Source organism: Barbus barbus, assembly GCF_936440315.1.
Source record: "Barbus barbus genome assembly, chromosome: 6".
NCBI classification, from domain to species: domain Eukaryota; kingdom Metazoa; phylum Chordata; class Actinopteri; order Cypriniformes; family Cyprinidae; genus Barbus; species Barbus barbus.
In genome coordinates this window covers 17,926,660-17,944,748 of record NC_136734.1, presented here as the reverse complement: position 1 = coordinate 17,944,748, position 18,089 = coordinate 17,926,660, and the positions used below count along the sequence as shown (strand labels likewise).

At 36.6% G+C, this 18,089-nt stretch overlaps 1 protein-coding gene across 1 annotated transcript in view; it reads left to right on the top strand.

Annotated features, from left to right (window-relative positions):
• Positions 1-5,058: 5,058 nt before the first annotated feature.
• Positions 5,059-18,089, top strand: part of LOC306871412 (pappalysin-1-like) — a gene marked incomplete at both ends in the record, with an annotated part of 88,457 nt that continues 75,426 nt past the window's right edge. The window contains 2 exons of the mRNA XM_079419318.1: positions 5,059-5,440; positions 11,408-12,479. Coding sequence (XP_079275444.1) covers positions 5,059-5,440; positions 11,408-12,479 — 1,454 coding nt within the window. The remainder of the gene's footprint in view (positions 5,441-11,407; positions 12,480-18,089) is intronic.

The following is an 18,089-nucleotide window of genomic DNA, read 5'->3' as shown; positions in this document are numbered from 1 at the left end:
GTGGACAACTCAAAAACTTCCTGGTGTGACATCTTGGCCCAGTCTATAAAAGGTGTTTCTTCTGCTTGATCAATGCTGTCAGAATGAATAAATGTTCTAGAAACAAAATGATGTCATATGCTGTTCTCTCTTTTCCTTCCTCTCCTTCCCTATCCAGAGAGTAAATACAGATCAAACTTGCCAACTTTGCAAAAGGAAATGGGTGGAGCAGATGTTTGTCTCAATGGCTCAGTGGTGAAATATTGATTCAGAAGTTGGAAGAAATTATTTGATTCATTAAAAGCTTTTGTTGCTTAGAAACAAGGATCAATTACAGCAGTAATTAGAGACCCAAGCAAAGCACTGTCCTCTGGGAAATTCAGTTTTTTTATCTTATAGAGTCAGAATGTGATTATGAAATGTAAGCTGGTTCTGCTAAGGTTATTTATGTCTCGTTTACCCTTGAGTCAGAATCGACACAGACTGATTTCAGCTCAATTTACAATGACAAAAAAGTCTAGATTGATCTTTGCTGATTTCATGCGAGCTTCATTCTCAACAGCATCAGTATGAGGTTATCGCTGCCCACTTTAACTGAGCTCTTGCCTTGGGCTCTGTTAAATATTCATCTACATCAGACGCTTGAATTACAGGTGGCTGACTTTGTCCATCTCTGCTGAATTCAACTTGAAGAGAATGAAATTAGGTTGCTGTGTGATGGGCTATGAATATGAATTTATCAGAAGATTCTGAGAGGATACAAATTGGGAGCTTTATTTCAATACTTTGTTTTTCTTTCTCCGCAGACGAGGATTAATATACGCTGCAAAAATCTTTATTTATTTGTTAAATGAACAGCAAAGCAACATAGAGATATTCAAATGAACATTCCACCAGCTGCTATTACTCCACCGGTAAGATCTTCCGTTTAGTTGATATGAACCAAGTTTGCCAACAAATATGTGGACTAATTGCAGAATGTTCGTTTTGGTTATTTTGCCAACACCATCATAATAACAACCACTTCATGCAGCTGAGATTAAATTAATACGTTCTTCCATCACTCATTACAAAATGTTGCATTGGCCTTAGTACAGGGTTTTTCCACAGTCTCCCTAACTACAAATTGATCTGTTCCGTTGGGGGAACACCTTGATCTCTGGAATGAAGGAGAAATGCCCATATTTTATTATTGGATCAGATACAATAGGTGTCAGAACATGCATCCCTTCCCATTTTTGTGATGGTTATCTTTTTGAAAGATGGGTACAATAAACACCAGGTGGAATTTCCCCTACTACACGCACACAAACGCTTGTTCACGTACGCGCTTGTTCACACATACACACGCGTACATGTTTGACTTGCATAAGATTCAGTTGCAAGCTTGTTTTTAATGACCATCAACACACTAATTTTGCATTACATTTGCTGTGATATTAGGAAAGTTGTTTGTTGGACAAGTTTCTGCATTTTCTCTCTGTACTCCCAAATTGCAATTAATCAGAAAATTCTGCTGATAAATCATAAAAAGGATTCATTTCATATTTGTCATGGGGGATCACTTGCATTTTGCTTTTATGTGGACAAGCTGTTCTTTTACTGCCAGTGAACATTATACCTGTTAATGGCCCAATTACTAGGATGAGAGATTTTGTTTAGTTTTTATTACACAATATTAAAGCTTATATCCAGCCCAGCCCTGATTATTCAAAGATTATTCACAAAGATTATTCATATGTATTTGCATTTAAAGCAAAGGCAGTGTTGGTGTAAAAGAGAAAATCACGGTCTTGTATAAAAGACTAAGTAAAAAATTCCAGTGTTGAGGGAGCATCGAATACGTCACAAAATCCTTAGGCCTCAGCAGAAAGATTAAGTGTTTGGGCAATTGCTCTTAGACTTTTAGTTGTAGTAGGTCTTCAGGTAGGAGACAAGCCAGGATCAATTCAAATGAACTGACTTGCATTTCCTGATTGCAGATGAGGGAACAGGCAGAGAGTAAAAACCAGGATGTGTGCGTCATTGATGACATCTTCAGCTGTCTACGCAACCCGCTATTAATCACAATACAGGACTTGTGCAGAGCTCTCTTAACATTATCTTGGAATGATTTGTAAAGTTTAATTTCTTTAATGCAGTGAGTACCCCACTAAAAATGCTGAATGCAAGGCAGTGAGTCACTGTTCTTCAGTGCAATAGCAAAACCAGAGCAGATATATGATAAAATCATACTTGACTGCACAAATCTTGTTGCAAATACTGAAAAACCACCACAAACCTGCATGCCTTTTTTTTCTTTACACATGAATATTTATTGCATTATATATTAACATTGAAAAAAAGGATGATCATAATATTGAATTTAATACAAGAAGTTAAAGTTGCAACCCTTGTGGGAAATTAACAAATTAATCTATATCTCACATAAGAGGGCACAAAATAATAAAATAATTAATTAATAATAAAATATATTGACTAAAAGTATATTGACTATATATATGTTTAATCACAAATAAATAACCAGATATTTTAATGGAATATTTTTCTTCACATATTTTGGATATTCCAATAGGTTTACAATTAATTCATGTTAACTTTTTGCGAACAGCCTAGAGATAAAAAATATATATATATATAAATTGACTTTTATATTTCAAAATCAGATGTCAGTCAGATACGGAGAGAACTCTATTTAGAATATGCTATAAGATTTAATAATTTAATGTAAAATGCTGCAAATGTTTTTATCCAAAGCGCCAGGGCATTCATTGTGCACTTTTATATAATATGTTTTTATGTGCATGTATCCTGAGCAAATATTAAAACTGTAAACTCATTAAAACACTCTTTCAACTTTAGATGTTTTGTTTGCTGTCCTTTATTTGTTGTTGTTGTTCATAATAAATAAGGAACAATAAATGCAGCTTTCTCTCTGCACAGTAAAACCAATCGGTTGCTTTGTATGAGTTCATTAGCAGGGACAATAAACATTTTACCAAACTAGACAATTGCAAAACGGTTGAAAGGAACTAATAAATTGGTTTGGACAAATAACAAGTTATACCATCATTTAGACAGGACGTATTATGCCAAAGTGTATATACACTTCAGAAATATGTTTGTAGTTCATTGCTTTGCCTCCTGAGTTTTATTAGCAAGCCTGCATCTATTTTAAGTGATAAGAGTTGAGGTACTTTGGAGTCTCACTGTAAAACCTTCCTGAGCAAAGGATTTGGACATCCTGCTGAATAAGAATGGTTGAAAGTAACTTTGAGGTAAGAACCTGCCGAATGAGGGGCTATATAGTGGCTCACCCCAGGTTTCCCGCTGGTCCTTTAGCACCAGTGCCCATTGATATTCGGCAGTATTGACGTCACATGTTTGCAAGGAGTCCTTCTGCAACTGTGAGAACCAGAACACTGAGATCAGGAGCAGACAATGTAGGAAGTGCATTCAGTCATTTTCCAGGCTCCCTCTGCTGCTGGCATTCAATAAGGAAAAGCAATAAGAAGAGTCTGGCTGGAAATGCTTTGATACTCTTGTTGTAGGTGTCACATGTGTAATCAGATCTGTCACTACCTGTATGCTTCCTATTATTCATCAGTGCTACAAAATATTTTAAAACCTAAATTTATTCTTAAACAAAGAATGTGTTAAGTGTGTTTTTTAAGCAATAGAGTTGAAGGCAGTTTTACTGTTCATTTATCCATTATCTGTGTATTTAAGGTCACAATAAGGTGTTTATTAGAAAAATAAAATATAAGATTAAGTATAATAATTAAAAAAAAAACATTTACTTGTGCTTTAGAGTTCATCCTGAAAGGATGATGTCATTTATGAGTGTATTTGTTTATTTATTTATTTAGCCTATAGAATTGCAAATACAAAAAAACATGAAAAATAAATCGAAAAATATTAACTGGAGACTGCACAAAGGCATCCTTGTGGAGAAAGAAAACTAAAACACTTGCCTTTTTATTTTATTACTGTTATTATTTGAATTAACGTCGTTAATGCTCCTTAGTGTCAGCTTTTCATCTTTAAAGTCGTTATTTACACATACATTATCATTAACCACACAAAAGCATCATTTTCTTTAAATCTTACATTTACTGTATCTTCTCGTTCTCGCCATCAGCATGCGTTTGGCTTTCTGTCAGTCTGCCTCCTCAGCCAGCGCTGCGCGCGTTAATAGGTCGATGTGGACAAAGGAAAGAACAATACAAATATTTAACGTGCCTGACCATATTTTGTTTTTTCTTGTGGTTTTTATTGAGAGTTCGCGGTGTAGCCGCTAGAGGGTTCTCAACGCAGCGGTGCGCAAAATAAAAACACCGTCCCGGTTCAGACACGCACTGAGAAACAAAACAGCAAGCAGGTTACCTGCGACTTCTGTCAGAATGAACCCGGCTATTAGCACTATATGCTTTCTTACAGATAAAAACAATGTGACGTAACGAGCGAGAGTTGTCCGAAACATGTAGCATTTGACAAATCCTGTCTTTTTCTTTCCAGTCGCACTGTTCGATTGAGCCCGGGGATGTGAGGTGTTTTTTCAACTTTAATGTACGTGAATCCCTCGTAAGAATAGAAATGCACGCCGGTCTCGCCACTGACCCCCTTCAAACACTCATCCACATGCGCCTAGAGTTGTGCATGCGATGTGTTTGAGCAACGCGTTTTTGCCAAGTTGATTTGAAATGCGGATGAAGAAAAAAGTGAAAGGGAAATGATTTTGACCTCTCCACACTGATTGATTACTCAGTCATCCCTGCAGTTTAATGGGATCCATTCAATTGGGAAGGTGGAGCACTTGGGTGAATTAACATATTCCTTTCCCCCCTCAATCTGTGTTGAAGTGTCTTTGAAAGGGGCAAGGAAAGGGGGTCGTGGCTTAACATTATAAAGGAAAAAAATAAGACAGCATTGCCGTCTTGGTTGGTATTGAATACGCGTCTTGACAGGCTTTTGTAAAAGCAAAAGACCGGGAGAGATCTCCAAAGACGAGCGCTATTTAGTATTTTGAAATAATCAAATCCCCTATCCATTGACAAAATCTCTTCTCTCCACTTGAAAATGAAACTTTTGCCCATTTGCACTTGGCTCCTATGCCTTTTGCTTTTTATCGTGTGCTTGGGATCTGAGTGTGGGACTCCACGGCGAATTGTAAGGTCTAAAAGAGACTTGGTACGCATCAGGGAAGCCAGAAGTACCTTCCCAGGACCTTGTGCCACACGCCTGCCTCGGGGCAAACGCTCACTTCCCGGGATAGATCGGCGCTCCCCTCGCCTGTCACAGGCGGGGGAAAGCAGCCCAGGTCGGCGGAGGGCTGTTTACTTTACCGGTCGAGGAGACCAACTGCGTCTGAAACCCAATGCAGAGGTGCCAAGGGGCAATTTCACGCTGGAAATGTGGATAAAACCTGAGGGTGGGCAGCGCTCTTCAGCTGTTATCGGAGGTTTGATTTGTTTAATTATGACTTTATATTATTATATTCAATGCAGAAATCATTTCATAGTGTAACTGCTGCATGCCCGCGCTTAATAAATCACCTCCAGTGTGCAAATAGTTGCATAAACACTTGCCACTGGCACTTCTTTATACCACTTTCACTATTTATGAGCTAACGCGAGCATGCACCGAGAATAGTTAACAAATAACCGATCTCTCTAGAGATGCTTCTTTGCTCTGGTTGTTTACGAGCAAAAACTCTCTTGGGTTTTGCATGCGTTTGGCAGGTTATCGCCACCCAACTTTTGGTAGCATCTTTCCGATTTAAACCGCCTTTCTAGTTGTTCATCTTTGAACGGCTCGTGGAGGTGATGTATAGCAACTGCAATACCCTAAATATCGTATTTGTTGGTGTGCTGGCGTTTAAAGAATTTTATTTGTTTATTTACTGTTAATTTACTTTTTTATTTGTAAAACCTTTAAAACTGCATTTTAAAGTGTCTTTAAGAAAAAGAGAAAAAAACGATAGTGGCGTAATCTGTACATTTGTTTGTATGATGCTGTATGATTACGTGTGTGTGTATGTGTGTGTGTGTGTGTGTGTGTGTGTGTCAGAAATCGCTTAAACAAATACGTCATCCCTTTGATGCATAGGCTACAGTGTTCCTTGCTCTGCTCTGCACTAAATAGCCTACTACATATACACCCTATATACCAAACTGAACACTACAGCGGGTGCTTATTTTTCTTTAGTCTTTATGTATGCCTGTTTATAATTATAGGCTATTTGATTTTAAAATGTGCTTTGAAAGTGCACGTACCACTAACGAAGAGCTTGCAGTTTACAATCGAATAAAAAAAATACGTACGTTTTTTTTCCCTTGAAAAATCTCTGCTTACGCACATTACGCATTATTCTTATGGGGATGATGTATTTGCTCGGTTGTATTTAGTTTTTTTTCTTCAAACAAATCTATGTGATTTCTCCCCCCATCCCTTTTCCAGCCAACAGAGAGCGTAATACCCGTGGAGTAGGTTTATGAATCCTGCGTGCACCCCGTGAACCCCTGTAAGCACGCAGTTTTGTGCGAACATAAACGAAAATGTACTGTAATGATATACAGATCAAATCATTTTTATTTTCTCTCTAAAATTCTTGGGGGTCAGTAAAAGGCTAAATAAAATGCGAACCCTCGTGTAGTTTTTTTAAAAAAAATAGCCTATATGTAAAGGGATAGTTTTGATAACTTCAGCTAATTACCAAACTCCCTCCTAGTTTTTCTAACATGGATGTCATTAGAAATCTACAAAATAACCACATGCTTAGTTCTTATTTTTCTCAAATATTAGACAAAAAGTCTTACATAGATCACATGTAAAATGTTCAATTTATATCCAAGTTAAAATATTACAAGATAAAATATGTGACCCTGGACCACAAAACCAGTCATAAGTGTCAATTCTTCAAAACTGAGATTTATACATCATAAATAAGATTTCCATTGATGTATGGTTTGTTAGGATCGGACAACATTTAGTCGAGATACAACTATTTGAAAATCTGGAATCTGAGGGTACAAAAAAATAAAAATTGCCTTTAATTAAAGCTGTCCAAGTGAAGTCCTTAGCAATGCATATTACTAATTAAAAATGTAAGTTTTAATATATTTATGGTAGGAAATTTACAAAATATTTTAATGGAACATGATCTTTACTTAATATCCTAATGATTTTTGGCATAAATGAAATATCGATAATTTTGACCCATACAATGCATTTTTGGCTATTGCTACAAATATACCCGTGATACTTAAGACTGGTTTTGTGGTCCAGGGTTACATGTGTATATATATATATATATATATATATATATATATATATATATATATATATATATATATATATATGAGGTATAAATAATAAAATAATTACAGAGTCATGCACATGCAATTCAGTGATAGATTTCAAGATGCACAATTTAAATGGCAAATTGTAGACTCAGGACATTGCAAATTAATGTAATTATATACAGTTGGCTACGTCGTCTTTAAATAAGCTTTATATCTCCAGAGAGCTGCATGATAATGGATTGATTGAATACATCTTGTCAGTGAGTCATCTAAAATTAGTCCACTCCTCTGTCCTCAAAATGATCTCCTTAGTCACAGTAACATTAAGAAGCAACGAGGGGGCGCTGGCAGAGTTTATATAGCTTTTCCAACTGCGCATCTAATAGTGTTGTTCAGCAATTTTTGTTTTAAACAAAGCATTAAATGTTTGCGGTCTGTCAAAGTTGTGGCCCTCGTATATCTGCTGTTGGGTTTTAACCCACAAATATGTGCTGTTTTGGAATCAGGATTCTTCAGATATAGGATTATGATAAGGAAATGCTTTAAGTGTCTGTCCAGATGGAGGAAGCTATAAAACTAGTGCCTTGTCCATCCTTTCTTCAAGTGGTTTTGTTATTGCTTGTTCTTGTAAAGATATTACAGTCCTTGCCACAAAACATCATGGAACGAACTCCTGCTTTCAGTCAATCAGATCCTCAGATGCAAGAGCGCACAGAGAGGCGCTGAGCCTGTTCTCAGACAGATGACATTTTACAGTTTTACAGTATGTCTGCTGACGTAACGCGGCAACTGTTCGTCCGAAGTTGTACGCAGTCTGATTTTAGATGTAAATTCGTACATTTGCTTTTCATTGTTGTCATTGAGGTCTCTGTGTAGTACACAGTGGGATGGGATATTTTATGGCACGTTACAGTAACTTAATAAGCACCTCATAAAACTGTCAATAGCACCACTTAGAGGTTTGTAATGATAGCCATAAAAGATTTAAATATTCAGTTATCATGTTACTAAACAGGATGATTTATGTTTGGTTGTTAACAGATATTTCATGTTTCTACAGTGGTATAGATACTTTGTGAGAAGATGTGATTAATTTTCAAATATGTTAATAAATATATTAATAGATATAGGCTAATAAAAATATAGTAATAAATAAAAATGATATATAAATTGAAATTAAATATGTATACAATATAAATTCATCTTTGTTTACAATAGTTTATAAAAATACAACTGTTCCTTGTTAGTTCATAGTTCATAGTTAGCTTTTGATTTTAATAGTAAAATGTTAGAATTAATGTTTTAGAAATAGTTTAATTTTATGGTAGTCCTTGTTAACTAACATTGGAACTTTATTGTAAAGTGTTACCTATTGTACTGATAAATAACATTCTGTCTTGATACTGTGTGCGTGGAAATATAATTTAAATATATATATATATATATATATATGTTTGCATATATATGTATATGTTTGCATTTTAAACGTAAGAAAATTCAACATTCAATATATCCTTACAGATGTTTTAATAAAAGTATAGACAATACAGGTGTATATCAATTTTTCCAAACAGCTGCTGCACTTGTCTTTCATTTCGTAATGCTCACTTTTTAGTGCACTGTCCATGGTGCTGGATACTGAGATTGAATGAACTCAAAATGGATGCTTTCTTGAAATATTGGAAAGGATTAGACAGAACGCCATATTCGACACGAGGAGCCAGCTGCAATAATTTCCAAAATTACATTTTAACTTCAGCATGTACTTAGTTTAATGACTGGATTGATTTCATAAAGTAAGTTCATTTGCAAAGCAAGCAGCATTTGTATTTGCATGCAAGACTTTTTCTCGACGCTGTTGATCATACATTAGTATTTAATGCATTATCTCAGTTAAAGCTGTGTACGATATTTATTATGCACTGATGAGTTTAATGAAATCTCAGTTGTGATCAGTATAAAATTAGCATTTTCTAGTGCATCTAGCGATCATTCATTGAAAGCCATCCCTTTCCCTATACTGAGCCCATTGCATGTCTAAAGTTCGGTGCTGGCAAGAAATGTACCTGTTTGTTATTTCCCACTTAGTGGTCTCATTCCAGGATTTCACAGATTGTAATTTCCTCAGTTTTATGGCACAATTTATTTTTATAGATGCTGGCAGCGGTTCTGCTGGCAGCCTATAGAAGTGAGAGGGAAGTACATGCTCCTGTCTGCTCTTTAGTAAGGTGCTCCTGAATGAATGATCTCTTTAAAGTGGTCAGTCCTAGCGGTCGAAAGATCCTCATGCATTCAGCTTCAGTAAATGGATTGAAGCAGTTCGGTCCAAATGTGTTTCCCTGTTGCAGAGGCATGTGTAAATTTGGAGTTATGTTACATAGTTTAAGTAGTAATCTAGCATAGTAATATTTTCCTCTGCTACCCTGGTAACACTTTACTGCTTATTCACCCTGAGTTTCACCAATTACTTCTAACAAACACACTTCTATCCGCTGTGAGAGACGAGAGAATGAGGGAAGACAGAATGAGGGTCACAGATCCTCACTTTCCATCTACGACTTCAGGTTTCATTGCTCAGCAGCTCGCTGGATTAAGCAGCAATGCTCATGTGGATTTGTAGGACTTGTTCGATTAACTTTAAATGAAATGTAATACTTCAAAATTTAGAATATGCCCTATATCTGATTTCTGCAGTATTGAAATACAGTGATTCCTATGAAATCCACTTTTACACACTCGATTATGAAGGACGTGTAACCATTAAATGTTAGAATACGTTTCCTTCTGTTGCTCAGCGCATGGTTTCCAAACGAAACAGGAAGAAAGGGTTTTAGAGCCCCTATCATAATATGGACTGTGCCGAAAAAGGACCATTTTTGATTCAAACATCCCTACTGCTCAGGCACATTTCAAGAAAATAGACTGAAAATTCAAGTAACCTTTGCTCTGTTGATACAAGACCACACTGTCTGGGCCTGATTGCTAGCAGATGCTTTTTCATAGGCCTGTAGTCCTTGGACTGCAATGATTTGATCATGGGAACCATGTTGTGTTCCCCATTTTTCTGGACAAACACATACAGTTTTTCGTCACTCTCCACATCAGGCTGCGGTAACTTGCGTATGTGCTGTTGCGTCAGGCAGTTCGCTGAACTACTACTGTGCACCTTTCATTCTGGATAAATCTATATGTGTTATTTGTGTCTAGCATTTATTGAGCAGAAAACCTGATAAAAGATATAGGGAAGTGTAAAAGAACACAATGAAAATCTGCAATTCAAAGTCAAATTTACTGAACAGAAAGGTTTAATATTAGGGATATTGAAAATCCATATTTTTATATTGTTTTTTGAAAGAAATTGATACTTTTATTCAGCAAGGATGCATTAAATTGATCAAAAGTTACAGTAAAGATGAATTTTCTACTCAACAAAACCCTAAAACGTATCACAATGTATTTTCACAAAAATATTAAGCAGTTGTTTTCAATATAATAATAATGAAAGATGTGAGCACCAAATCAGTTTATTACAACAATTTCTGAAAAATCATCTGACACTAGATTGAAAATTTAGCTTTTCCATCATAGGAATAGATTACATATTCAAGTGTGTCAAAAAAAAAGAAAATAGTTATTTTATACTGTAATAATATTTCACAATATTCACTGTGTTTACTTTATAAAAAATGCAGCCTTGGTGAGCATGAGAGACTTCTTTAAAAAAAAATTATAATAATTAAAAAGTCTTTCTGACCACAAACTTTTGAATGGCAAACAAATAAAGTTAAATAAATAAAATAAAGTTTTAATATTTTGAAAAAAATATAACGTAGCAATGTGATGAAAATGAATAAGAAATATATAAAATTCTGCACTATTTGTGTCACTAATTAGTCAGATGTTCTTGTTTCAATTGCTGGAGAACATGAATATCAGATTTTACGTGTGGAGTTCACAGAGCTTGAAAACGTCTGTCATTAAAGCAACACTAAGACCAGATACTGTAAAATTATAAAATTCATGTACATTTTTTTCATTTTCACTCAAATTGTTGGTTTTGTGGGACCACACTGTACATAATTCTCTGTTTGTTCTAGTATCTAATACCTGTCATCTTCCCGCAGGTCTCTATGATAAATGCTTCTACGCGTCCAGCGATAGAGGATGGTTACTTGGCATCAAAGCAATCAGCGACCAAGCCAACCGTGACCCTCGTGTCTTCTTCTCCCTCAAGACAGACCGAGCCCACAAGCTCACCACAATCACCTCCAATGCACCCTACACTCCCAATCAATGGTCACACGTGGCCGTCACCTACAACGGTCTCTTTATGAAGCTGTATGTAAACGGGGCGCAGGTTGCTGTAAGTCGAGATCAATCGGGTGAGATTTTTAGCCCCCTTACCAAGAAGTGCAAGGTGCTCATGATCGGTGGCAATGCATTAAACCACAACTACAGGGGAACGATGGAACACTTGAGCTTGTGGCATCGGGCTCTGAGCCAACGTGAAATCATTAGATACATGGGTCACAGTTTGAGTCAGTTTGGTGACCTCTCTCAGCTGGTCATCCATGAGAACTTTGAGAACATGTCAAGACGGTGGCTGACGGTGAAAGATGGCAATTTCCCCCGGTTGGAGGACTCAGACCGGAACCTAGCGGCTGTCCTCAGCGATGCTGCTTTGAAACCTCCACCTTGCGGACAGACGGTGTGTGACAATGTGGAGGTGATTACAAACTACTACCAGCTCTGGAGCTTCCGCAAACCCAAGACGGTGCGCTACCGAGTGATAAACGTTTACGACGATGACGGGCGGTGGCCGACGATTACAGACCACCAGATCAACCTTCAGCACCAGCACTTGAACAATGCTTTCCGCGTCTACAACATTTCCTGGGAGCGCACCGTTCACAACGTCTACAACTCATCCTTACGTAACCGCCTAATACTGGCCAACTGTGATATCAGCAAAGTGGGCGATGAGGAGTGCGATCCAGAATGTAACCATACTCTTACTGGCTTCGATGCTGGATACTGTAAGAGGCAGATCGCACGCTGCCCCGAATACAAGCAGGGGAACGGGGTTTGTGACCCAGAGTGTAACTGGGACAATTTCTATTACGATCATGGGGACTGCTGCAACCCCAACATCACTGATGTCACCAAGACGTGCTTTAATCCTGCATCACCCCACAGGTAACTCTCAACTGCTATTTCAGACTTATTCAGTGACGCACAAAATGCTGAAAACTGACTAATTAGTTCAGTTATTCACTAATCGTGCAAGTAACAGACTATATCCAATACAGCTTAACTCTGTAAAGCCAGACATACAAAATAATAGTCAGAAAAATATTTTTTTTAAAAGGAGCACTTTATTTAAAACAACATCTAATAAAGATTGCATGGCTCATATAGTATGATATAGAAAATGGAGCTCAAACTCAATTTTATTCAGAGGCCCAAACTGAGCAACAATATGTAATTTGGTGCAGTTACTGATATTTATATGCCAGAATTTATTAGGAATGTGTGATAACTCATAATATAATTCAGCCTTTGCAACAGTCTAGCTAACTACTTAACTAAACTTCATAATCATATCAATTGTTGCTCTATATCTCCCAATAATATGTCTTAAGATGCTGTTTAAATGCTTTATGCTGTAGTTTTAATTGTATTGCAATGATTATTGAAAGATGATATAAATATAAACTAAACAAATGCAAAGATATTACAAATAAACGTTCCTCAAAAGCCTTTAGTATCATATTTGTAACTTAATTTTTGTCAATTAATTCACTTAATTGATGTAAGGATAATCAAATAAATGTAAGTTGCAGTCCAGCAAGTGCTCATCTTGAAATATTACTAACAATATAAATTATTCTAATGTTAACTTTATGAAAATCGTTAAAGATTTCACAGCAAAAAGACACGAACCACAGCCTAAATGTGGAATTTTTTTTAGAATTATACTAAATGGCCTTTTACTTGCAAAAAAAGAGCAAAAACGATCAATCAGATGACAGAAGGCATGTAGTCTATTGTGTACTACAGGTTTTTCAGCAAAGTTTTGATCATTGTCATAATTTAGAGACCTTAGAAATTTGTGTACTAAATATGATACAGCAGGCTTTATCAGCTCAAAATGCTTTTATAATGCTCCTTTTTTAAAATTGTTAATATTACCTATTAATTTATTCACAAATACTTTAAAATGCAGTTTTTTGGGGGGCCATAAAGTCAAACATTTTAGGATGATACTGTCCTAATATCATAATGAAGAAAAAACCTTAAAAGGATGCCATTATTAATTACTTTTTATGGCAAGGCTAGATTATCTCAGGTTGTAAAATATAATGTGGTGTGACTCCCCAAAATCTGATGATGACATTTATGAACTAATCATACATAAAAACATTTCACGTACCATGTGTACATGTAATTTAAGGTGTAAGCAAAATATACACTTAAAAGTAAAGGTTCTTAAAAGGTTCTTCACAGCAATGCCATAGAAGAACCATTCAGTCAAAGGTTCTTTAAAGAACCATCTCGTTCTTACCTTTTTATAACCTGAAGAACCTTCTTTCTCCACAAAGAACCTTTTGTGAAACAGAATTGTTCTTCAGATGTTAAAGGTTCTTTATGGAACCATTTAGACAAAAAGGTTCTTCCATGGCATCGTGAAGCACATTTATTTTTAAGAATATATGTTAGATCTTTTTACTTGATGGTTACACCACATGACATTTTTAGTCAAAACCATATGAAACCAACATGAATTATATAACCTGATTTAAAGATCAATTTGTCTTTATCTTGGACACTCTTATTTCTCATTGACTCATGTACAACATTTTCTTCTTCTTTTGAAGCTCAAGGTTAGAAGTTCATAGCTGTTTAAAGATTTTGGAAGTACCAGACACAAACTCTAGGGCACTATAATTTTCATTCCTATGTGTGAAGCTTTCAGCTATTTTAATTCTGTTCCATTCATGTATTATGACATGACGTCCTGAAAACATCTTAACTGCTGAACCGGAGGCAGAGTTCTGGAGCATGAATTAACGTATGCAGGGATGGATGCAGTTTGAGGGACAATAAAGCATGGTGAAGGATGAGTCTTGGCCCTATGGTTTGGTGTGCACTGTTTGGTGTATCTGTACTAGTGGGTTTCAGGCCTGTTCTTATGTGTTTCATGTGTCCCTGGAGTCCATTTTGGCACCGAATCAGAGCTCGGCAACCAATCACGTTTTACTCTGTGGGTGACATGAACTACTCTCATGGTGACCAGATGTGAAGACTGAGGGGATTCTAGACATAGTTCTCCTTTTTTGTAAACTTATAAAAGTGATTTGATAGAGAGTAAGTGGGAATGGAAACTATGTCCCCCTGGACAAACAGAGGAGCCAATCACAGCTTAGAGCAGAATCTCCAACACTATTACTTACAGCATTAGAGACTCTTCTGGGAGTCCTGCTCAGGAAAAAGAACCTTCCAGAAATATGTTGAGGTTGTGGGGGCACTGGATACTGTTGGGGTAAAGCTCTGTATTTGTTCTCTGGATGGTGGGACAAACCAAAGATCTCTTTTCCACTCTTCTCCTTTTTTCTCAGCAACAGTTCCTGTAGCCATACACACTCAGCAAGTTTTGTGACATACAGTGGCATTAAAAAGTCTGAGATTACACTGACAAGATTTGAGACATTTGTGCATTTGTGACATTGTGTTACAGTCATGCTATTTTAGTTTCATTATCATGGACTTTTAGGTTGTTTCACATCACCTTCCTGCTTCCTTTGTTCTAGTTTCCCGCCACTCATCAGTATCAAAGGCTGTGTCCAAATTCAGGGTCTGCATCCTTCGGAGTACTCATTTGAAGGATGTTACGTCACAGCGCCGCGACGAAGGCTGTCCAAATTCGTAGGATCCTTCAAATGCGGCCCACAAATACGTCCTCCTTTTCCCCGAATTGGAAGGATGGGTGTGGTGGATCCTTTCCCGTCCTACCTATCCCATAATTCTTTTCGGCAGAGCGTAATGGCGGACGAAGCGAGCGGTAGCGGAGTGGGAGAGGAGTTTCTCTGACAAAACAAGCTAAAGTTTATGCTTCGGCTCAATGAATTTGTAGGAGAAATTAGTAGAATACTTAAAAACAAATAAAAATAGGCTATAATGGCTTACCTGGATGTGACTGTCTTGTAGTCTGATATAAAAAACTCTCCGACAACGAGCAAAGAAAGTATTTAATTTATTTAATTGCTTTATTTCTTCCAAAAGAATTAAAATGAGGAGAATAACTCTTTGTTTGTCCATTTTCCCGCTTCTTGCTTGGCGCTGTCACGGTTGCTAGGCGACAGGATATGAGCAACGGGTAAGGGAGGGAACTGAAAGAAGGGTAGGCTGTCCAAATTCACAAACACCGACTTCCGGGTTTTGCGGACGTCGGAGGATCCCTCCTCCTTCAACCGGGTAGGAAGGATCCTAAGGAGGATGCAGACCCTGAATTTGGACACAGCCATAGACATTGATTAATCAGCACACCTGTTCACCTTTTAGTTCATCTCTGTGTATTTAAGTTCCTCTGGGTTCACTTCTCAGTTTTCTTGAGGCAATAAGTTTACAAGATTTTTTCAAGTAAAGTTAACAAATTGGAGTTTAGAGTGAAAAAAGTTGTAATTCTGAGTTAATATCTTGGAACTTTTTTTTCTCTTTGAATTAAGTTTACATCTCGCAATACTGTTTTTTCTAACACGGAATAAAAAGAACTTTTAACTTTTATTTTACAATTCTCTGAATCGCAAGTGTATATGTCGCAATCCTGAGTTTATAACTCACAATTAGAATTGCTAGAAAAAGTCTGAATTGTGAGAAAAAAATGTAGTTACTTGAGTAAACTTGAATATATTGAGCAACCTTAACTAGATTGTTCTGAGACCGTAGGTTTGTAATATTTTTTTCAAGTAACGTTAACATATTGAAATTTCCAGTGTTCTCATAAATCCCAGTTTACATTAGAATTGTGGGAAAATTCTGAAGTAAAAAAGCTGCAATTACATTTTTTTTCGTGATTACCTTAAATCACATGGTGAAAACAAGCATCCATCCAAACGGTTATAAAGTTCTTGTTAATTTTTCTAATACAACGTATCATTAAATTGCTGTGTTGATAATGTGTTTGTAATTAAAATACTGTTTTACATCTTTAGCATCTTCACAGGCGGACTTTTGAAACCCACTGTATGTCTACAGCAGATTCTTGAAAGCAAAACCGCTGATTATCGTTTAATGCAATTTTGTGTATTTAATCAGAACAAACAAGGGTATTTAAGGACAACTAGAGATCTGTGCCAGAGAGAAAAAAAAGAGAGGCATGTCAAGGTCCAAAATGAACGTTTTATTCTCAGGAAACAGAAACTGAATATGGTTGAATGATTGCATATTCAATATCTGTAAATCTGAACAAATTATCTATAAAAGGCATCACTTAGCTTTGAGAGGTTCTATAAATTAAAATATTGGTTCCAGGTTTATAACCTCATTGCATTATGGTACTGCTTGCAAAATTGCACAATCATACTGCTTCCTGTCCGTCTGTGGTTACAGATCCTTAGTTCACTGTATTTGTTTTTTAGTTGCCATAATTGTAGTTTGTCCTGTTGACGTTTGTGTGTGTTCGTGTGTGAGATGAGACTAGAGCGTGTGGTCAAGTGGAGGGCACTCCAGCTTGTTGCTTGTTTTGATTTGATTATGGTATGTCTGGAGAGCTTTGCCGAAGGCTGCATAACGAAGTGATTTGACATTCCTTTTTGATTGTACAAGAATGCATGAACAAAGAGTTGTGCAAGAACAGAACAATGAAATCAAATGCTGTGGTGAATTTGTTTTTGCCTAAGACTCATGCAGATGTTGCAGTCAACTTTAAAATCGGCAATTTTCAACAGAACATCTGGGTTTTATTAACCTGTTTTTCATATCTGTATTCTTTCAGTAATGTATGTCATATATTGAATTGGGTTTTAGCTAATAATAATTTAGTTGCCTTTATCTTAAAGCAAATAGCTCAGAGACAGGTTGCTATTATAAAGCGGTGTTAGTTCTAACTTAGTCTTGCAGACCTTCAGACTGAAGGCAGAAGGTTCAGACTCCATAGCCGATTTAATTGGCTAAAAAATGCCCAAGAGGACGTCTGACAGACATGTAAAGCAACCAATCACAGTTCACTTTGTTTAGTGTCATATTTAGGGGCGTGAAACTGTAAAATGTAAAGCAGCGTATTTAGCATGAACTAAATATATTTATTTTTCACTAGGGACCACTGACCAAGACATCACAATTTCTATATGCACTTTAAGCTGATGCATTTAAATGTTACTTTTGGGTCACCCCAAGACTGCAGAGCTGGTGAGAGAAGCGATGGTAGAGCGAGACAGTGTAAAAAAGAGTCAAGTCTGTATAATTGCATGAGTCAAGACCCGTACATCTGTCTCATTTTCAAGCACTTCAGACGAGCTCTCAGTGTCAAAAAGAAAGTGACATCATCGCTTCTTTAACTGGTTTTGATTCAGACATTATTCAGATTTTATATAAACATAGTCGTCTCTACCTGAATTGACATGAATTTCAGGAATAAATTCAACTGAATTGCAGTATTTAGCTTGAGGTGCAGTGCTTTCGCCGATCACTGGGATTCAAAGGTCACAACACTGCAGGGGGAAAAGAAAATGCATTGCTTTCCTAACAGCATATCTCAAGTGCATACTAGTTTGTCTCCGAATAGTCAAAGGTATGTTGCTCCTGCTT